Below are 22,535 nucleotides of genomic sequence, written 5' to 3' on the forward strand. Positions count from 1 at the left end.
GTGTGTGTGTGTGTGTGTGTGTGTGTGTGTGTGTGTGTGTGTGTGTGTGTGTGTGTGTGTGTGTGTGTGTGTGTGTGTGTGTGTGCGCGCGCGCGCGCGCGGAACGCAAGGCTCCACAGCACAAACCAGCAAACGGATTATTTTTCAAATGGTAGTCCTTCAAAAATAGGGTGTCTATTTACCGTCATTTTTTTTTATGAGGAATGCCAGTTGGCAAAATACGCAATAAGAAAAATCTTGCCAGGCAGAGGAACAATTGTATGTGAACCAATACGTCTTGGCAATGAATCTTCGTCGGTGGATCGGTCAGAATGAAAAGCATTGTATCCAGCGCTTCGATCCTAGCGAATCCCTCGTCGCCTACCGGCTTGTTTATATATCTCTTTCTAACAACTGACACACTCACTCACTGATATTAAAGATTGGTACCTTCCATGTGATGTGGAAAGCTGAAATTTTGCATGCGGATGGACATTAAAGACCATACATGGGGGGCAGGGAGTGGGGGGGGGGTCACAGAACCGTTTGCGGCCTATAAATTATAAATGTGTGTGTAATATAAATATATATATATATATATATATATATATATATATATATATATATAAATAATCATATTTCTCGATGCAAGAGCAAAATGTGGAAAAGTATAGGACACTAAAGGAGCATACAAACAACAGCCACAGCTGATCTGAGTTAACCCAGGGCTTGCTAGGGTGTGTTACATTAGCAAGCTGGCTATTGCTTTCAAAGCCAGCCGGTATCAACCACTTTTTCAAAGCCAATATCAACCACCTTGCGAGCTGTTCGGTAAGCAATTTAAGAGAGGTGCTTCTGTATGTCAGCAAAAAGGCCACCGTAGTTGGATACAAAACTACAAAACAACCAGTGAAATATTCAGGTGCATGCCCAATTATAGATACTCTTAATACTATTGAAACGTGCATTTCATACTTTTATTGTAACTTCAACTTTTCATCCCTCGCTTACATCTACAAACGTGAAAAACCCTCCACCCCCTAAAATACTCAATGGTAGTTCCATGGATGAGCTTGGTGGAGGGAGAGGGTGCTCATTCTTCTAACTCCCTATTTATTACCGTCGCCGAAGGATTCAGAGGTGTGTGTGTGTGTGTGTGTGTGTGTGTGTGTGTGTGTGTGTGTGTGTGTGTGTGTGTGTGTGTGTGTGTGTGTGTGTGTGTGTGTGTGTGTGTGTGTGTGTGTGTGTGTGTGTGTGTGTGTGTGTGTGTGTGTGTGTGTGTGTGTGTGTGTGCGCGCGCGCGCTCGTGTGCCCCGCACAGAACTTTCGTGTTTTTCTCTGAAACCCGTCAGATTGAAACAATTTTCACCATTGGTGCGACTTCTCATGTAGAATGTTTTAATGATAATTATGACCTCATAGGTCATGTGGTGTGACAGCCATCTTGGGAAAATGGAAAAGCTTTTGAACCTCTATCAGTCTATCTCTAAAACTGCACCAAGGAAAAAATTGAAACGTAGCACATAGCAAGTACTCCTCATGGGGAATGTGATTTTTCTTTTCTTTTTTAAATGATGTCATAATTGCATATGTAGAACACCACATGCAATCGGTATGAAAATTTTTGAGGGTCATTTTGGGATAAAATGGTCTACAGAAAAAAACATCATGACAGTCACATGATTTGGCAGCGATATTGTTTAAAACAAACAAAAAAATCTTCTTCTCTGAAGTGGCTAACCAGATTGAGGCGAAACTTTACATGTATGACTGTCTGTCCATGAGGAACAAAATGCCCAAAAGATGATGAATATTTTTTTTTTTCATAAATATTTTCATTTTTGAGGGAAGGTAAATACTGAGACATTTACCAACTCCAGTTGTACATTCTATCTGCTTATGTAATTTGTGCTGTAAAATTAAATAATCAGTCATGTTCATTTTGTAAGAAATTATGGTGGGACAACCTTTTGGGTGATGACTCCAAACCTGTGTTTAGTTGTTATTATTTTTCTTCCAAACTCCTTTAATATCCAGCTTTTTGATGTTTTTGCTATTATCTGTTTTGGAAGGGTACTCAGGACAAGCAGGAAGATGAGGGTGCCAAGGGGGATAGCGCAACTGCACCCACTTCGATACCAGTTGCTGAAGCTACCATTTCGCCGGCAGTCACCACGGATACCGCCGCACCGTCTTCCCCAAGGTTGGATGCAGCGGAATCTTCTGCTCCAGTGTCTAGCACAAGTACTTCGGAAGGGCCAAGCCTGGTGTCCACTACCATCTCTGCTTCAGCTCTTCCTCCAGCATGTCCAACCGAGCAGCCGCAGGCACCTTCTCAGCCTCAGCAGACATCACCGTCACCAGCTGAGCCCACCTCAGAGCAACCAGGCAGCACAGAGCAGTAGCAGGGAATTAAGGTACTGTGTGCATCTTGGTGAGTGTTTGTATTTTGGAATTAAACTATAAAACTATTTGAAGTTTATAAAGTTGACCTTGTCTTTCTCTTGCATTTGGTGCAGGATTGGTGTGTATAATTGCAACGTTCTTGGCCAGTATGTTTCCCATAGAAAGTTGTTGACAACAATTCTTTGTCTTTGCGCCTTATACAACAACAAAAAAAATTATCGTGAAATTTCCCCACATATTCGAGGAAAAACGTCCTGACAAATTTTTACAAGAGAAATAAAATAAGTGGAAGGGCATTATTCGACGTCTACAGATATGCCTCCACCCACATTAAATAACACATCATTATACAGTACATACCTGTACGAAGTTTGATTTAAATCCCTGAACCCAGATTCAAAAAAATAAGTAATTCTAGCTTCCAGACCGTGCGTCCCATCACGTTGAAATTTAAAATACATCTTCCCCATCACTACTCGATCATAATTGTGAAGTTTCACGATCAATTTGATGTATTCGTGCAAATAATGATCGAGCTCCAGAGTCCATAACCCTCTCAAGTTGAAAAGCTTCAAATCTATCTTTGTACGCCCTTCTCCTTCAGAGGTTCCACACGCATCAATTTCCAGAGTATGCCCGTCCTTTGGCCTTTCTCCCCTGCCTTTCGGCCTTCCTCCCCCCCCCCCCAGTGTGTTTGTGCTGTACATGTAAATGTTCACTTAATTATCTAATAGTTTTCTTTCTTTTTTCAGATTTTACTCAATGAAATTCGACTTGCGCAAAAATTGACTAAGTGTCCCAGGAACAGAATCCTTATCTCAGTCAAGGACTGTCTGCACGTGACTTTTGAAATGTAATCCACCCCAGAATGGTCAGTGCGCACGCGCAGAAACTCCAGGAAACTGCCATGTTCGGGGCAAAATAAATTCCATCGTGTGTACAGGAGAGGGATTGTTACCTAAAATGGTTCACAAAGCTTCTAAAAAGCCAAAAATACTTGAAAACTTAACTGCAAGAATGTCTTGTCCTGACCTCTTGCAGCTTTCCTTAATGCGAACTGCAGTGGACGTTGACTGATGCTAGGCCTGGGGACGGCGTGTTCTAACCAACCTCCCCGATCATCCGTCAGTAAGGGAAGGTCATATTTGGGGCTTGTCAATGCACAGAGTAAGTTTTTAAAGTGATGATATTTACTAATAATGTATGGGAGGAGGTTGGAGTGGGAGTGTCTGGGTTTCGTGCCGCTATAAATATACATATTTACCTCCGCCACTGGAGGTGGAAGGAGGTTGTTTTCATCTCTTTCTGTCTGTTACTTGTGAAAATCGAAGATTTTTCAAGTATATTGGTTTGGCTGCATGCGTTATTCTGTCTGTCTGTCTGTTTATCGCCTTTAGGTTACAATTTTAAACCAATCTTCACAAAACTTCAACGCATGGTAAAGTTCGTCATAAACAAGAAGCCTATTGTTTTTGAGGTCAAGATGTCAACTTAGACCAAAGGTCAACAAATTTGTCCAATTTCTAGCGTCCTCAATTTTCATCTGATTGACTTGAAATTTGAAGGAGTTGCATATTTGGTAATTGAATTCAACCACCTATTATGAGATCAACATACACCAAAAGGTCAACAACTTAGTTGAGATTTCTAAAATCCTCAATTTTCATCCCATTGACTTGAAATTTGCATTTCAGATTACTGAATTCACCCACTGAAGATCCGCATCTTGCAACTAGAATTTTTAAGTGATTCTTCACCACCAAGAGATGGGGCCAAAAACAATATACAGTATAACACGCTGTCTCAGTTGTGGACAGATTTGGATGAAACTTGGTGGACAGTTTGGGTGTGTGACAAGGACAAATTGATTTGATTTTGGGGAGCATCCAGATCCAAGAGTTTTTAATTTTTAGTGATTGGGAGATGGGGCCAAAAACGTTATAGAGCATGATATTTGAAAAAGAATATTGCACCAAATATGTTCTACTGGATCAGGCATTGTGTGGTGAAGGTATGTGCTCTCCAGTGCCCGACTAGTTGTTTTTTTGTTTTTTGTTTTTTTTTGGTTTGGTTCTGGGGGACACAAATTTTGCATCTGTTACTAAAAGGAGATGCGCATGTGTTTATAGCCACGTCCGACGCGTGTGTTTATAGCCACGTCCGACGCAAGTTTGTATTAACAGGAAATGTCACAAACCTAATACCTCTCATCCACAGATATTTATTTCCTGTACCAGCAAGTAGCCCGTGCCCGCATGGCATTCTAAACGTGATAGGGATGAAGACAGCAAAAATGCAAATGGCGTCTTCTGTCATCGAGCTGGCATGCTGTGAGCAACAATTCACATTTATTGCCACATCTGATGCAATTTAAATGCTCTAATGGTAGTGAGGTGCTCCATTTGAAACCGTTTGTTCGATATTGGAATCATTTTGATGCCAAGGGTCCATAGGAAAAATTTGTATTGGTGTCAACGCCAGTGGCCAATTGCAAATTAATTGAGATCTCTGTGAGTCTGATTTGCATTGTGGAACAACAATTATGGTTAACCATTTCGAAATTGCCACTTTTGTATAAATGCTGAAAATCATGTTGAATTATATTTAAGACGATTAGAATGTCAGATTTGACGCAACAAGGGCAGGTTAAAAGTTCCCGGCGAGCAGAACCGAGTCACTGTAAACACATCCACAGCATAAGTTGCAATAGCCTCATTTAACATTCATACATCATTTTGAAAGTCCATATTAATGGTAACATGATTGCATCGATTTTGATAAAATAGTAATCCTTTTGGTTACTATCCATGAATATATGTAATGTTGGTTCTCTCTTCTTTTTTTTCTTTGTATACATTGTCAAAGCTCGTATGAGAGCCAACACACAACGCACAACAAGGGGGGCATGAGACATGAGTGGTGGGAGAGGGAAGGACAAAACAATGGGGAACAGAGACATTAGGAGATCTGTGGAAGGGAGAGGGACGGGGCGGGTAACACGGGGTATACAATATGGACATTACAGGTACTTTCAGGAAGGAAAGCAGGGAATTTGAAGGGGGTGGGTTTGGGTTGGATTTACGGGGGTAGAAAAAGATCGAGGATTTGGATGGAGGACGATAAAAGGTGGTGGTGAACAGCTGTTTTGAAGGCCTGGAGGGAAGAATGGGATTGAACAGAGTGAGGGAGTTTATTCCAAAGGCGGGGAAAAAAGGAATGAAAGCGTGAAGGTGAGCAGTGATTCGTGATTTTGGTAGTTTTACCAGAATGGGGTTGCTGGCGAACCTTGAGCGCCCTGAGGAAATATGGGCGGGACATATTGCAGAGAGAGCGGGGGGGGGTGGGCGAGACCCGAGAGGAGACTGTAGAAGATAGAAAGACAACCGACCTGCCTGCCGTGAGAGTGAGAGGCCCAAAGACTCCGCCTCACCATGAGAGATACCAATGATCCTAAATGCCTTGCTTTCCACAGCGTGAAGCCAAGAAAGTTGAGAGGCAGGAACACTAGCCCAGAGGGGAGAGCAGTACTCCGTCAGGCTGCGGACGAAAGCTTTGGTTAGGAGCTCAGGTGGGCCGAGGAAGGACTTTGCTCGACGGAGGATTCCCAGTCGGCAACAGGCTTTGGAGGCCAGGTTGGAAATGTGGCTTTCCCAGGTAAGATCATGGCAGATAGTGAGACCCAGAAGCTTGAAAGAAAGGAATTCTTCCAGAGGATTGTTTAGAAAGTAAATAGGGGGGGTGGGGTGGGGTCTAAACGATCCTTTTGGAAAGACATAGTGAGTGTGAGATTTGTCCGGATTGAAAGACATGTTCCACGTGTTGCACCAGTTTGTGATTTTACCCAGATCTGCAGAGAGCAAAGAAGCTGCGGCTTGCCTGTCTGATGGGATGACAGATGTGGTCATCAGCAAAGAGATAGAGGATTTTCCAGAGTCGGAGAGATCATTCATGAAAACCAGAAAAAAAACAGGGCCCAGAACGCTTGCCTTGAACTCCTGCCTGGACAGGAAGAGGGGATGAGAGAACTCCATTTTGGGCCACTCATTGGCTGTGATAAGAGAGGACATCTACGAGCCATGAGTGGAGATGGCCTTGAATACTAAAAGAAGAGAGTTTGGTGGGCAGGGCAGGATGACAGACCATGTCAAAAGCACACGATATGTCTTGGGATGTGGCTCTGATTTCATGTCTGGCATCGAGTACCTCCATACAAAGGCGTTTCTCCAAAAAATTCACTCAGGGGGGGCTGAATACTTAATGATGCAAGCCATTTGAGCTTTTCATTTTTTATTAATTTGTAAAAAGTTTAAAAACATGTGTTCACTTTGTCATTATGGGGTATTTTGTGTAGATCGGTGACAATTTTTTTTTTTAATATAATCCATTTTCAGTTCAGGCTGGAACACATCATGTGACAAGTTTGAAAGGTGTGAATACTTTCTGAAGGTACTGTAGGGGTTTTTTAGTACACATAGGTTTTTTTTCCAAATAATTTGTACACGTTTAAAGTTGCCTTTTGTGCAGACATCAACAGCCCTCTAGAATGGAATACAATTTTTTTTTTTGCAGTGATGGTACACAAGATCACTTTAAAGGAGAAAAAGTACCGAGCAAAAATGCAAGCCAACAAATGGATTGATGTGAATGCAGAGTTGTAGAAACCAGACAGGGAAAGAAGTGGAGGGAAATGCAATTTGTCTGATTGGGAGAGGGAAGTCCAAATATATATATTTTTTCATTTGTTACAGCCACTTTTACTTACGTAGTACTCGAAGCCAATTTGACAAAGCAACTGAGAATCCGACACCCAAAGGCTGTTCGAGAATTTCCTGCTGAGATACATTTTCGGCTTCCTCACCTGTAGCTGAAGAACAAACTTTCGGTGACTACAACGGAAATAATGGGAGAGGAAATGTCACTGTCCTTGCCGACATGCTGATAAATGAAGATAAATTGACATTTGACACTTGGGTCATTCCATGTCAAATCATCAAAGAATCTGCCGTCATCTCTCAGATTTTTGTAAAACTTTGGGAACCAATTGGGACCCATGAAAAACGGCAAGAACTCAAATATTTTTGCTAACAGCCTCTTAATTAGTGAGATACAGACTAACGAACTTTGGACTAATTAGCACGACGTCGCAAATTCAAATGGCCATATCTCAAAGTATAACACCTAGAGAGCTGGTTTTGGTGTCATTTTAAAGGTATTTTCATGCCCTATGAATTTGTCTGGGCAACATTTTCCTACCTCCAAGCACAAAAAAGTTATCACAAAATATAAACTTCAATCGTGAATCCCCATAAAATGTATCCTTCACATTTCCTCAAATTCATCCCAGAGGTACCTTATGATGTCAAGAAGCTTCCACATAAATTTTATGATGGGTACTCCAATAGTTTCTGAGATATGAGCAATAATGTACATATGGCATATAGGTTCGAAAATCAGCATTTGTAATGTATTATACAATCAATAAGTGAGTTCAAGTACACAGTGTTCACTAACCTGACTTAGGCTTTCAATTTCCTCTTCAATGCAGCAACAGCAGCACTTGTTTCTTCCCCTCAGACCCAGTTGAAAATGAAAGTATATGATACTTCAAAGCAATTGATGGTCGTTCCCTGTGTTCCCTGTCATGGCTCGGTGAGAATGATTGTATAATACATTACAAATGCTGATTTTCGAACCTATATGCCATACGTACATGTACATTATTCCTCATATCTCAGAAACTATTGGAGTGCCCATCACAAAATTTATGTGGAAGCTTCTTGACATCATAAGGTACCTCTGGGATGAATTTGAGGAAATTTGAAGGATACATTTTTTTGGGGATTCACGATTGAAGTTTATATTTTGTGATAACTTTTTTGTGCTTGGAGGTAGGAAAATGTTGCCCAGACAAATTCATAGGGCATGAAAATACCTTTAAAATGACACCAAAACCAGCTCTCTCGGTGTTATACTTTTAGAGGTATGGCCATTTGAATTCGCGACGTCATGTTAATTAGTCCAAAGTTCGTTAGTCTGTATCTCACTAATTAAGAGGCTGTTAGCAAAAATATTTGAGTTCTTGCCGTTTTTCATGGGTCCCAATTGGTTCCCAAAGTTTTACAAAAATCTGAAAGATGACGGCAGATTCTTTGATGATTTGACATGGAATGACCCACTTTTGAAAGTTGGTGGGTTTGTAATAGCTATCAGCTTTGTTTTACTTGCTAAAGGCCCGGTCACACCTTGACGTTTTAGCAAACGTATGCCGATTTTTGAATTTTTTTTCTAAAACGCTAGCACACGTTGAATACGTTATGGGTAAGTTTTGATAACATTGAGAGCACGCTGAAAAACACTGCCATACGTCGTTGTACGTTGGCTTTAAACGTTGTACTTTTTGGTTGTCCTCAAATTTTTTCATGCTTGAAATTTCACGACGTATGCCGGCGTATGACTCACACGTTCCGCTACGCTGGCCACAAGTTGTATGCACGGTCTGCGATCGTTGACAGACGTCAACACATGCTACTTGTAAGTTAATCATAAGTTGAGACACGCCGAGGTAATGTTTAGCGTACCCGAAACTTATTTCTAACCTATGATTAACATGTTGTTGGCACGTTACGCGATCGTTGCCACACATCGACAGACGTTACTTTTAAGTTACTCATAGGCTGAAAGACGTCGGTATAATGGATCGTCCTTGCGTCAGCGTCCACGGCCACGGCCAGGACACTTATTTGCAGCATTCTTCAAACTTTTCTTCGGCATGACGAGGATGTTCACACTTCGATGTCTAGCTTGGCGATGATTCCAATTGTCCATCGGCAGCGTCTATTTAAAATAGTCGAGTTTGAGCGTTTTAACACGTTCAGAAGAAACGCTTCAAATTTCCAAACCCCAGCGTCAAAAAACAAAGGCGAGTGACAGCAATTTAAATCGTTCATTGTAAACAATGAAACTAGCTGAGTGGTACCGTTTAAAAGTCGTTGAGTGTAAAAAAATCCAATTGTTGAGCGCAAGCGTCTACTTTCAATAGTGGAGATGCAGCCATTTAAATCGTTGAGTTTATCATTTAAATCGTTAAACGCAAGGACGATCCATCATAACCCACACCCTCCCCCTCACACTCACCTACTACTGCCAACATGAACAAACTACTACTAATACTAATACTGATACTGATACTGATACTGTTACTGCTGACATGGACATCGACTCAAAAAGGACTCGAAAACACTGTTGGGTTCCCCTTTTATGAGCAGCATTTTTATATACCAATTCCCAAAACCACTGGGAACACGTCTTTATATGGCAGTTGTAAGCTAGAAACACGTTAATTTATTTTTTTTGTCGACCGGAAGACGTCATTGGAATACGTCTACATACGTCGATGTGTGTTGGGACTACGTAAAGAATTGGTTCAAAGCACGTCAAACATAAGTTAGAAATAAGTTTCGCGTAAAAAAGACATTACCGCGACGTGTTTCGACTTGTGAGTAGCTTATAAGTAGCGTTTGTGGACGTGTGTAAGCGTCCACATATCATGTGTAAAACTTATCCCCATCGCATGCGGAACGTGTGTCATACGCAGAGTACGTCGTAAAATTTTGAACATGTTTAAAATTTCTTGACGTACTCTACTTACTACGACGTATGATAGCGTACTTTAGCGTTGTACTCACGTATACCAAACTTACTCATACCGTATTTGACGTGCCCCAACGTTTTAGACACATTTTTCTTAGGTCGGCATACGCTGGCAAGATCGCCAAGGTGTGACCGCGATGTTGACACTTCCATTTCTACGGCAGTTATGATTCGAATCGTTGTGCGTCAGCCTTTTAATTGGCTACGTCACGACATCGTCGGCGATGCGTGCAACGCGCTATGCCTAAGTTAGACTATCGTTGGGTATCGGTTGTGTAGGCCGCCAACAGGTTCAGCATTCGTTGGTATAAGTTATCTATAACACAACGAAACGTTCTGTGTCCATTATCAATGCGTTATACATAAGACCAAGTCGCTATGAATACGTCCAAATCTTTAAAAAAAAAACATCAAAAGTTCAACGTAAGCCAGCGTTTTACATACATTTTAATACGTTGCCATCGCTGGCTAAAACGTCAAGGTGTGACCGGGCCTTAAGCTACAGGTTGCATATAACCAGCACGGCATTCCTCATTTGTAGTATGTCAGCTACCAGTGGGTAATATATGTTCCATTGCTGCAGAATGAACGATTATCCCCGACATGTAGTATTTTACTTGGGAGCGCATGACTTTTCACTCCAGGTGAAAATGGTGCCAAGCAATGCAGAGCAGCACTCGGTAGAGCGCACACCTCCGCCAGGCTGAACAGTTTAAATTTTGTATCCCACTGATGGGCGAGCCGGATCTGCATCCGGACCTGAACCAAAATATAATCGGCTTGTTTCATACATACCCAACTCATCCACCAAGTTTCGTCTCAATCTGTCCACAACTTTGAGATATCGTGCGATATATCATTTTGGCCCCATCTCTTAATTGTGAAGAATCTTTAAAATTAAAAAAAGAGTTCTCAGATCAGATCTTCACTAAAATCTAATTAATTTTGCCTTGTCGCACACCTAACATGTCCACCAAGCTTCATCCAAATCCATCCACAACTTTGAGATATCCTGCTCACCAACGGGTGAAAACATATCATTCCACCTTCGGTGGTGGAGGTAAAGATAATTTTAAATCCAGAAGGTTCTCAATCATGAAAGTGTGACGTAGGAAACTATGTGGAAACGAATTTTTCAATTTAAATTCATGTAAATAACATTTGATGTGTCCCAAGTCGAAATTTTTTGCACTAAATATTTTCTTTTTGCATTCTTTTCTGCAGGCTCAGCAGCAGACATCCATTGACAACATGTAACAGCAACTCGCCTAGCCTGCTTGAGAACACTCAACTAGTGCACTAAACTAAATGGTCCCCTTACCTCGACCTATTCTGCAACAGCGTTGGCAGCTTGTTTTTGTACTGTACTTGAAAGCAGTATTTTAACATTTTTGCAATTTAAAATTATTATTAAAATGGAACTAGTGATGCCGCATTGGCGGTGCTGTTGGTTGAATGAGTTTGCCTGTGATTTGATCTGCAGACGACCACCTTTTTTGGCTTGTGAGCAAGGCTTACGGGATAAAGGCCATACATTGAAAGTGTATGCTTGTCTGTTTTTCTTTATTTTAATTTTTCCTCCTCTCTTCATCTGATCCCCATTTATTTTGACGATTTGTACATATCTGTTGGTGGGGTTCAATACTTTAATTCATGTGTTGAATTACCATGAATCGCAGGGTAAACTCCATTTACCTCCCCCACCCCTCCACCCCTTTTATTGCTGTATCTCATTGGAGTAATTTTGGTGTTTTATCTTCAGTCGGTTAAAAATATTTTTGCACAATATTTTGTTTTTATTTTATTTATTTCTTTTGTTCAATTAACTGACATTGAATAACCCATTTAATTGATTCCCAGCTGTCTGCCTTTACTTATTTGGTTATTCTTTCATTTTGGTTTAAAAAAAAAAACGGGCTGGGCCTTCTTTGGTGTTTGGTTTTATATTATTTGGCTGAATTTGAGGCCGTTTATTCCTGATACACCCTACAACCCACACCTACGGAAAATGGACTTTAGAACGCCAGCTGCATTTTCCATCCAATCATCATGTAACTTTGTTTTAAAAAAAAAAATCTATGGGTAGGTGCTCTTATGGTAAGTTTTGTGTTGATCACTCAAGTGGATTTAAAAAGGTATAAAAGTGAGGGTTTTGGCCGATACTCCACAACATGGTCAACGATGGTTGTGGATACCATATATATATACACATACATACAATCCTATAGCCTGGTGTTGGCGCAGTGGTTAGGGCAGCGGCTTGGAATCCAAGAGGTCCTGAGTTCAAGCCCCGTTGAGCCACTGAATTAATACACCAGGGGGTTGACTCAGCCTGTCATCCTTCCGAGGTCGGCGAAATGAGTACCAGTATACTGGGCTGGTGTATACCCCGGTTAAAATAGGTGTACCATATCCCTGTGTCGTAAGAGGCGACCAGGGTTGCGTCAGGAAGGGCATCCGGCGTAAAACATGTGCCAAATCACTATGCGGATCATACGGATGATCCGCTGTGGCGACACCTCACGGGAGCAGCCGAAAGAAGAAGAAGAAGAAGAAGACATACAATATATGTATATATATATATATATACATATACACACACACAGGGGGGAGAACAAGTATTTGATACACTGCCGATTTTGCAGGTTTTCCCAATTACAAAGCACGTCGAGGTCTAATTTTTATCATAGGTACACTTCAACTGTGAAAGATGGAATCTAAAACAAAAATCCTGAAATCACATTGTATGATTTTTAAATTATTAATTTGCATTTTATTGCATGAAATAAGTATTTGATACATCAGAAAAACAGAACTTAATATTTGGTACAGAAACCTTTGTTTGCAATTACAGAGATCAGACATTTCCTTGAGTTCTTAACCAGGTTTGCACAGACTGCAGCTGGGAATTTGGCCCACTCCTCCATACAGATCTTCTCCAGATCCTTCAGGTTTCGGGGCTGTCGCTGGGCAACACGACTTTCAGCTCCCTCCAAAGATTTTCTATTGGGTTCAGATCTGGAGACTGGCTAGGCCACTCTAGGACTGGACCTTGAGATGCTTCTTACGGAGCCACTCCTTAGTTGCCCTGGCTGTGTGTTTTGGGTCGTTGTCATGCTGGAAGACCCAGCCACGCCCCATCTTCAATGCTCTTGTTGAGGGAAGGAGTTTGTTGGCCAAGATGTCACGATACATGGCCCCATCCATCCTCCCCTCAATACGGTACAGTCGTCCTGTCCCCTTTGCAGAAAAGCATCCCCAAAGAATGATGTTTCCACCTCCATGCTTCACGGTTAGGATGGTGTTCTTGGGGTTGTACTCATCCTCCTTCTTCCTCCAAACACGGCAAGTGGAGTTTAAACCAAAAAGCTCTATTTTGGTCTCATCAGACTACATGACCTTCTCGCATTCCTCCTAGATCATCCAGATGGTCATTGGCAAACTTCAGACGGGCCTGGACATGTGCTGGCTTGAGCAGAGGGACCTTGCGTGCGCTGCAGGATTTTAATCCATGATGGCGTAGTGTGTTACTTATGGTTTTCTTTGATACTGTGGTCCCAGCTCTCTTCAGGTCATTGACCAGGTCCTGCTGTGTAGTTCTGGGCTGATCCCTCACCTTTCTCATGATCATTGAGGCTCCACAAGGTGAGATCTTGCATGGAGCCCCAGACCGAGGGAGATTGACTGTTATCTTGAACTTCTTCCATTTTCTAATAATTGTGCCAACAGTTGTTGCCTTCTCACCAAGCTGCTTGCCTATTGTCCTGTAGCCCATCCCAGCCTTGTGCAAGTCTACAATTTTGTCCCTGATGTCCTGAGACAGCTCTCTGGTCTTGCCCATTGTGGAGAGGTTGGAGTCTGAGTGTGGACAGCTGTCTTTTATGCAGATAACGAGTTCAAACAGGTGCAGTTAATACAGGTAATGAGTGGAGAATGGGAGGGCTTCTTAAAGACAAAACTAACAGGTCTGTGAGAGCCAGAATTCTTTCTGGTTGGTCGGTGATCAAATACTTATTTCATGCAATAAAATGCAAATTAATTATTTTAAAACCATACAATGTGATTTTCAGGATTTTTGTTTTAGATTCCATCTTTCACAGTTGAAGTGTACCTATGATAAAAATTACAGACCTCTACGTGCTTTGTAAGTGGTAAAGCCTGCAAAATCGGCAGTATATCAAATACTTGTTCTCCCCACTGTATATTACACACATGCACAAACACACACCCTAAAGGTGACTACATGACATCCACCTGTTCGCTGAACTCTACAATGCTCATCTTGTGTTTGAAAAAAAATATATATATATATATATATATATATATATATATATATATATATATATATATATATATATATATATATATATATTGACCAATGCCAACCCCATCCCATTTTTTCCTTCATCTATTAATTATGCATGTTCATTCAAGTGTTTTTACTTCATCGGAAGGGCTGGCAGAATAACTTGGAGATTTGTGCACTTGCCTATAAGCTGTCTATCCTGGGTTTTAATCTCGATCCAGTTATAGACTGTCACCTTTGTGTTTCGCTTGCAGTGCGATTCATCAACGTGTGCTCTGCCAAGCTGGTTGTTCCTGGTCATTGAACTTTAAATATCCTATGGTGTGTTTTGTGAAGAGTGGGGAAAGTTATTGCAAGTACCCAGAACAATTTACAAATTCCTGCATTTGCAGTCAAAAGTCAGGCCTGGCCTGTGGATAAATTACAAATTTTGGTCAAAACGTTCCAATGCCACCCACAAGGTTGGAATAATTGTGGTTGTTGAAGAAGTAGTACTGTAGTAGTTTTTACTTTGGAGAAAAAAAAAAATTTCCTTAGCATGCTTCCTTCGTATGCCCATCATATTTACTGAAACTAAATTTGGCAATTTGTAAGGAGAAAAGTAAAGATGGCAGTTTGGAAATCTGCACCCCACCCCCACTTTTTTTTTCTTTTTTAAAGAACATCAACACCATTAATATGTGCTGTGCCTTAATTCTTCAGTTTTCCAACGTACAACAAGCTACCTCTGCCACCGAAGGTGGACGGAGGTTATGTTTTCACTTGTCTGAACAGGATATCTCAAATTTTGATGGATTCCGATTAAATTTGGTGGAGAGGTTGGGTGTATGACAAGGACAAAATTATTACATTTTGGTGAACTAGAAATGTACACTAATTTTTTTAAAGTGCTTCTTCACCATTGAGAGATGGGGCAAGAACGATATAAAGTATCGCATGATATCTTTAAGTTGTGGACAGATTCAGATGAAACTCGCTGGACAGGTTGGGTGTGTGACAAGGAGGAATTGTTTCAACTTTGGTAAAGATCCAGATCTGAGAATTTCAAGTGATTCTTCACCATTGAGAGATGGTACCAAAAACGATATATAGCATGATATTTCAAAAAGTTGTGGACAAGTTATGACAAAACTCGGTGGATGAGTTGATTAGGTGCCAAGAATAAGCCGATTTCGATTTTGGTTTTGGTCCAGATCCAGCCTAGCAATGGGAGACTAAAAGTAAACTGTACAGCCTGGTGGATGTGTATGCGCTCCACTGAGTGCCATTCTATTTTTTTCTTGGTTTCTCTCATGGTGCCTCTCACAACACACTCCTCACTATCGTCTGTAGTTTGAGTTTAATATTTTTGGCCCTCCATCTTTTTATTTTTTTTATTTTTAAACACATCTAAGGCTCGTAGTGGAGCTGCCACAACACACATTTTAAACATATGGACATGATGAATACATGAAACAAAGCCACTGAGCTTGGGGAAAATGCCATCACTTCCCAGGGTACTCTGGCTACCAGCACCACCTTTATCCTGGACTCAATGGGGCATTTCTTAAAGAGGAATTTCCTCCACCACGTTTGCTGCTAACCTATGGGGATTGTCCATGCTTTTATCCTTTTATGCTAAACGTCAAGCAAGCAAGTGGCACGTACCATTTATTAAATCTGGTACAATTCAGCTGGGTTTTAAACCATCGACCTCCCAGAGTCAGAGTGGATGCTCTTAGCCATTACGAGTTTGGTTTAAAAAGACAAAAAGGCCATCTGTTTGTACAATGATCATTCTAACTACAAATAAACCCCCGCACATGTAAATTAACCTGAGGAAGGGAACACAATGACCGATTATTTGAAATATGAGAATTTTACACCCGTACTCCAAATGAAATTTCTGTGCTCCAAGCTACAATCTTTATTTATACTACCAATGTAATGGCAATTTATCTTTTACCTTGTCTGGGGTTCAACCAAGATTAGACACTTAATTGGTAAAAATTCTAAGTTGTCTCATTCCTTTTCCATATCTACGTGTCTGCTTTAGATGAGTCGTTTTATGCAATTATGAGTAAAAGTATCCATCCCCAGTGATGGCAAAAGTGTAGGTTAAGCTATCAATTTAAATTACTTCATGGACTTTAAAAAAGGTCAAAGGTGTTGCACTCTTGGTTTCACTCGAAGCCAAAGATGAGCTACTTACACCACCAACCAAGGAAGGGTGGTGCGACATCGGGTGGTGAAGATTCAATTTGTCTAAAATTCGGCATCAACATTATTAATGCCAGTTCCCCCCTTATTTCAAAAGTGAATTGAGTTTTGAGTTTTTCCTGTGTGACAATCTTTTCAAATGCAGCATCGAAAACAGCTACTGTAAACGGGAGAAAGAGAGGAGCACACGCACAGACACCACGGTTCACGATACATACAGTGCCTTCAGAAAGTATTCACACCCCTTGACTTTTTCACATTTTGTTGTGTTTCAGCCTTAATTTATAATGGATCAAATTAAAAAAAATTGTCACCGAAATACCCAAAATACCCCATAATAACAAAGTGAAAACGGTTTTAGAAATTTTTACAACTTAAAAACCAAGGTGCTGAAATGTCTTGCATCATCAGTATTCAACTCCTTGAGTCAATACTTTATAAAAGTGCCTTTGGCAGCGATTACAGCTTCGAGTCTTCTTGGGTATGTCTGTATCAGCTTTGCACATCTGGATTTGGGGATTTTCTCCCATTCTTCCTTGCAGATTTGCTCAAGCTCTGTCAAGTTGGATGGGGAGCACCAGTGAACTGCAATCTTCATGTCTTTGAACAGATTCTAAATGGTATTCAAGTCTGTACTTTAGCTGGGCCACTCAAGGATTTTCATGTTCTTGTTCTGAAGCCATTCCAATGTTGCTTTGGCTGTAGGCTTGGGGTCATCGTCCTGTTGGAACATAAATATTTGCCACAGTCTAAATCTTTGGCACTTTGAAGCAGGTTCTCCTCAAGGATTTGGCTCCATTCATTGTTCCATCTTTATTTACAAATCTCCCAGTCCCTGCTGCTGAAACACATCCCCATAGGATGATGCTGCCACTTCCAAGCTTCATGGTAGGGATGGTGTTAGACAGGTTATGAGCTGTGCTCTGTTTCCGACAATCGTAGCGTTTTACATTCACGCTAAAGAGTTAAATTTTCGTCTCATCAGACCACAGAATCTTTTGCCTCAAGCTCTCAATCTTTCACATGACTTTTTGCAAACTCCAGGCTTGTTGTCACGTGCCTTTTTCTCAGGAGCAGCTTCCATCTCAGGAGCATTCTCGTTTTGTATATTTCATTAATTTTCTGAAATTTGTAGAATTTGTTTTTCACTTGGAAGCTGTGGGTTACAATATGTAAATGAAGGAGGAAAAAGTCTGATTTAATGCAATTTAATTTCAAGCTATAAGGCAACAAAAGGTGAAAATTTTGAAAGGGGGGGTAGACATTGTATGGGCACTGTATATGGCTAAAAGTCTGAGGAAAGGCAATTTAAGTTTGGGAAAGCCATCCTACCATTAAATACACATTTACCAAATTACAATCCCTCTTGACCTCCATTTAATGGCATGGGATACCAAAATGTGGATGAGTCATGGAACCAGTGAATGACTCCAGTTATATGGTGAAATCTGAAGACAGGAATAGATCCTGGAGTGAAGTATATAAATATGCAATAAGTAAGTAAAGCGATGATTAAGATATTTTTTCTACTTTTTTTTGTAAACACAGTCAAGGTTCGTGGAAGAGCTAGTACAGTGAACGGATGACGATGTAGCAGACAAAAGCAGGACCCAAAACACGCATGCATACAAAAGGAAACTCCAAGGAGGGAAAATTGGATGGAGAAGGGATATGTGTGGGGTTAACGAGGGTATAAACTATCATAGCTTCGGATTGGGGACAATCTGAGATGGTGGTGAACAGCTTTCTTGAAGACCTGGAGGGAAGAATGACATTGAAGAGGACATACAAGTTGATTCCACAGATGGAGAAAAAGAGGAACAAATGAGTGGAGGTGAGCAGTGATCCTGGATTTAGCTAGTTTCACCAGAAGTGGGTTGATGGTGGACTGTTTGAGCCCTGCAGAAACCTGCGGGGGACAACGCACGGAAAGAGCAGAGGTGCAAGACCAGAAAGAAGGTGTTAGAAGACAGAGAGAGCACCAGCCTATATACGATGGTGAAATGATAGATTCAACTTTTGTGAGAGAGATTCTGATGATCTTGAAGGCCTTTGTCCACGGCATCAAGCTGAGCAAGATGTGAGGCAGTGGCGCCAGCCCAGAGGGGAGAGCAGCACTCCATCAAACTGCGGATGAAGGTCTTGTAAGTGGATACGAGTTCAGGTGTGCCATGGAAGGACTTTGTAGGACAGAGGATGCCCAGTCGGCGGTTGGCTTTGGAGTATAATTTTGAAATGTTGGTTGCCCAAGAAAAATAATGGCTGATCGTGACCCTCAACTACTTGATACGAGAATTTCAGTGTGATGTTATCCGCCACAGAATGCTCGACGCATATGTGCAGAAACCCCAAGCTAGAATCCATCTTTAAGCACGGCTCATGGTGCCGAGATACACCTCTCATGGTAATTCAGCTTGACCTTTTTCATCCCGTAAAGGCACACGTCATGGAGAACAATCCCTTCAGATCCCAACTTTTGTGCTCTCTCTTTCTCTCTCTCTCTACACTCAAAGCATGTAACATGTTCTCCTGACATGTGCCTTCATTTGGACAGTGTAGAGGCAACCGCCAGCTGCCTCAATCGCTCCCGAAAATAAAAATAAAAACCCGGGTTACATGCATGAAGTAACAACATACCTAATGCGTACAATTCAAAACACCTAAATGCATTGGAAAACACGAAGACTGGAATACTATGCTGTATATGGTAGGGAGTTGTTGTACTCTCTCCCACCTGCAGCAGCACCACACGATAGACATTTACATCAAGAATTTGCATCCCCCCCCCACTCCCTCCCCCCACCAGCAAAGACAAAACACACCAATACACTAATTGGGGTCATGCTGATCCTATGCAGCAAGTCTGCATGTAATCGGCCCAGAACTGTTGAAGGAGTAGCGTAACAAACAAATACGCAAACACCTGTCCGTGAATTAAAGTAAGGATGAGCAAATACCACCGGTCGCTTCGCTGATGGAAATACTGAAAGAGGGGGGAGGAAGGGAAGGCAGATGTGCAATGGAGTATTCACAACAATTCATACTGTTTCATCAAAATGATTCTGCATAAGAATAACAGTGAAGGTGGAAACTAAATAAAGCCGCAAACACTCGGAGACGCCCGTAATGTGAAACAATGTCCAAATTGGACAAATGAACACTTCTTTTTTTTTAAGCAGTTGGAACTCAATACTCCAGCAAGGGATAACTGGCTGATAAAGGGGCTGACCAAGGATGAAGCCTGAATAAAGGATAATTAAATAAGGCCATAAATTATGTTCAAAAAGGGGTGTTTAAATGAACCCAAGCACCTAATTTTCATTCATGCACTCCCTTGGAGTTCCCTTTGTATGCTTGCAGTTCAGGCAACGAGGTTTCATGTTTTTGCACACACACACACAAGTTTGTTTTATCACACCTGCTTTCATCAAAATTTGAAAATGAAATTGCGTTGATGGCAAGTGCAGAAAAAGAATCAAATTCTGTCCATTATTATTGATCAACAGGGGGTGCTACAAGAGGGGGTGCTACAACAGGTGTCTGCAGCCTCTGTTCACAGCACAGTCTCCTCCCACAGTCACTTTCCACAGATCTGTGTCCAGCGGTATGTTCACTTACCAAGGTTATTGAAGAGCATTCGCCAAATTGCTTATGTGCTCAAGCAAGTGTTACGCCCCTTGGGTTCACAGGTCTGCGGGAGAGTAAAAAGACGATACAGTTGCAAGTTGATGGTAAGTGGAGAAAAATAATTTGACCGTTACCATAATGGAGATATGGAATAATAACATGGAATGACTGGAAACAAAAAAAAATACATGACAAGTGACCAAGATTTTACAGGTTTGACCCGTTTTGTTTCTGAAAACCTGCAGACACGTTTTAGTCTGGTCAAAACCCATATTGGACGGAAAGTACGATCAATTTTAAAAACGCGATCTTTCACTTCCATTCCACTCGCAAGAATTGGCACACAGACTGATAAACGTGTCATGACCTGGAGTGGATATATAACCCATATCATTATGTCTAGTCCAGCATTTCTCAACTGGGGGCCATCGGCCTTCGACCGGGGAGCCATGAGCAGACGCCGAAAAACTGCGATTCAGAATTCAGAAGCTTGTAATGTACAATTAAGGTGACGAATCTCCAGTCATAGTGTCAAAGTAAAAAGGGTAGATGAGTTTAACCACGATTTTAAAAGAGAAGGCGGAGCCCACAGAGCATTCATAGTAAACCAATGTTTGCAAAAACGTTAGAATTTTGTTTTTTTCAATTTTTTTCTCAGATGTCGAAGGTTCGAAAATGGAATGACAGCTATGTCAAGTTTGGATTCACGAATGTCAGTCGAGATGGCGTGGACTGCGCGCAATGTCTGCACTGCTCAGTCGTGATGTCAAATGCGTCACTACGTCCTTCTAAACTTTCAAACCATCGCGACAAGATGCATCCCGGAAGGAAGGAAGATAATATCGACACTGTCTGCGAAACGATCACGATATGACCGTGAAGCGACACTTCCCAAATTTGGATTCCGGCCAGAAGAAAAACCTGCTCTTCAATCCAGCTACGAAGTGGCATACCGAATTGCGAAGTGCAAGAAGCTGCACACTATTGCTGAGGACCTTATCAAGCCATGTACAGAGAAAATGGTGGAATTGATGATCGGACCAGAGGCGAAAAAGAAGATCCAGCAAGTTTCGCTCTCTAATGACACGATCCGACGACGGATTGACGACATGGCCGCTGATGTGTGACGTCAAGTTTGCTCCGAAATCAAACAAAGCACGCTCCAGGCTCGCGTTCAATTAGACGAGTCTGCCGACACCACCCTGGAGAGCCAGTTGATCGCCTTCGCTCGCTACGAGAGAAAGGGAAAGATGAAGGAAGAGTTCTTGTTCTGCAATATCCTACCAACCACAACGACAGCGGCAGATATCAAAGCTATTGTGGACTCTTTTTTTTTTTGAAGCTAATGGACTCGGTTGGCAGAATTTCAAGCACATTTGTACTGATGGTGCCCCAGCGATGGTCGGCGTCAGAGGAGGGTTCATCACGCTTATGAAGAACGAATGGCCCCATGTGACGTCCTCCCACTGTTCGCTACACCAATACGCTCTTGCGTCAAAGACTCTTCCGCCTCATTTGCTGGAAGTCATGGACGTCGCGGTCAAAGTGATCAACTTCATTCGTGTGAAGGCCAAAAATCATTGGCTCCTCCAACTCCTGGCCAACGAAATGGGAGCGAAACATGTTGGACTTCTGTTCCACACCAAAGTCCGTTGGCTATCGAGGGGGAAATGCCTCTCTCGGCTGTATGAACTCCGGGTTGAGGTGGAAATCTTCCTGCGAGACAACGAAAACAACCTCCATGTCCACTTCGACAATGAAGAGTTCGTCATGATGCTCGCCTACCTGGCCGATATATTCGGCCGACTCAACGAAATGAACCAGTCCTTGCAAGGCCGTGATGTGACAGTCAGTGACGTTCAAGACAAGCTTGCCGGACTGTCTGCGAGAATGGAAGTCTGGCAGGCACGAATCAAGGCCGGGTCCACTGCCTGGTTTCCTTTCTTGGACGAGCACCTGCAGACGCAGAGGATTGAGCTTCCCGTCGGCATCAAAGATTGCATCACTAGACATCTCGACAATCTCTCTGCTGAGTTCAAATCGTAATTCGACGATGCACCGTCGGATGTTCCGTGGCACAAAGACCCGTTTAACGCCAAAAATGAACCTACTGAAGACGAAGCAGAGGAGCTGGCAGAGTTGAAGGTTTCAAAAGCAATGAAGCTGGTCTTCAGTAACAAAGAAGACCACTCCACCTTCTGGTTGTCTGTTCAGGATGCGTATCTACTACTCAGCAAGAAGGCATCCATAATGCTCATTCAATTCGCAACAGCATATGTTTGCGAATCTGGATTTTCTGACCTTGCGACCATTAAAACGAAGTCCAGAAACCGTCTTGACGTTGGGAACGATATTCACCTTGCTGTGT

The 22,535-nt window shown here is 41.9% G+C and overlaps 1 protein-coding gene and 1 long non-coding RNA gene across 10 annotated transcripts in view; one reads left to right on the plus strand and one right to left on the minus strand.

Moving 5' to 3' along the window:
• The window catches only part of LOC147018808 (Y-box-binding protein 1-like), a 93,645-nt gene extending 82,066 nt beyond the window's left edge, over nucleotides 1–11,579 (plus strand). For 6 of the 8 annotated variants that reach the window (XM_085898850.1, XM_085898852.1, XM_085898854.1 and 3 more), the window contains exons 9-10: nucleotides 2,052–2,396; nucleotides 11,260–11,579. In XM_085898850.1, coding sequence (XP_085754976.1) covers nucleotides 2,052–2,384 — 333 coding nt within the window. In that variant the 3' untranslated portion in view covers nucleotides 2,385–2,396; nucleotides 11,260–11,579. Of the gene's footprint in view, nucleotides 1–2,051; nucleotides 2,397–4,602; nucleotides 4,716–6,776; nucleotides 6,832–11,259 lie in introns of all 8 variants that reach the window. The other 2 variants (XR_015062529.1, XR_015062528.1) reach the window with 2 other exon arrangements.
• LOC147018809 (uncharacterized) overlaps nucleotides 1–22,535 on the minus strand; it is a 43,007-nt gene that overhangs the window by 14,247 nt on the left and 6,225 nt on the right. Inside the window, exons 2-3 of one of the 2 annotated variants that reach the window (XR_015062530.1) lie at nucleotides 20,159–20,231; nucleotides 17,733–18,449 (exon numbers count right to left, since the gene is read on the minus strand). This is a non-coding gene — a long non-coding RNA (uncharacterized LOC147018809). Of the gene's footprint in view, nucleotides 1–17,732; nucleotides 18,450–20,158; nucleotides 20,232–22,535 lie in introns of those variants that run through there. The other variant, XR_015062531.1, reaches the window with a different exon arrangement.

This window comes from Eptatretus burgeri, chromosome 10 (genome assembly GCF_056783735.1).
Source record: "Eptatretus burgeri isolate ZD-2024b chromosome 10, Ebu_testis_v1, whole genome shotgun sequence".
NCBI classification, from domain to species: Eukaryota; Metazoa; Chordata; class Myxini; order Myxiniformes; family Myxinidae; genus Eptatretus; species Eptatretus burgeri.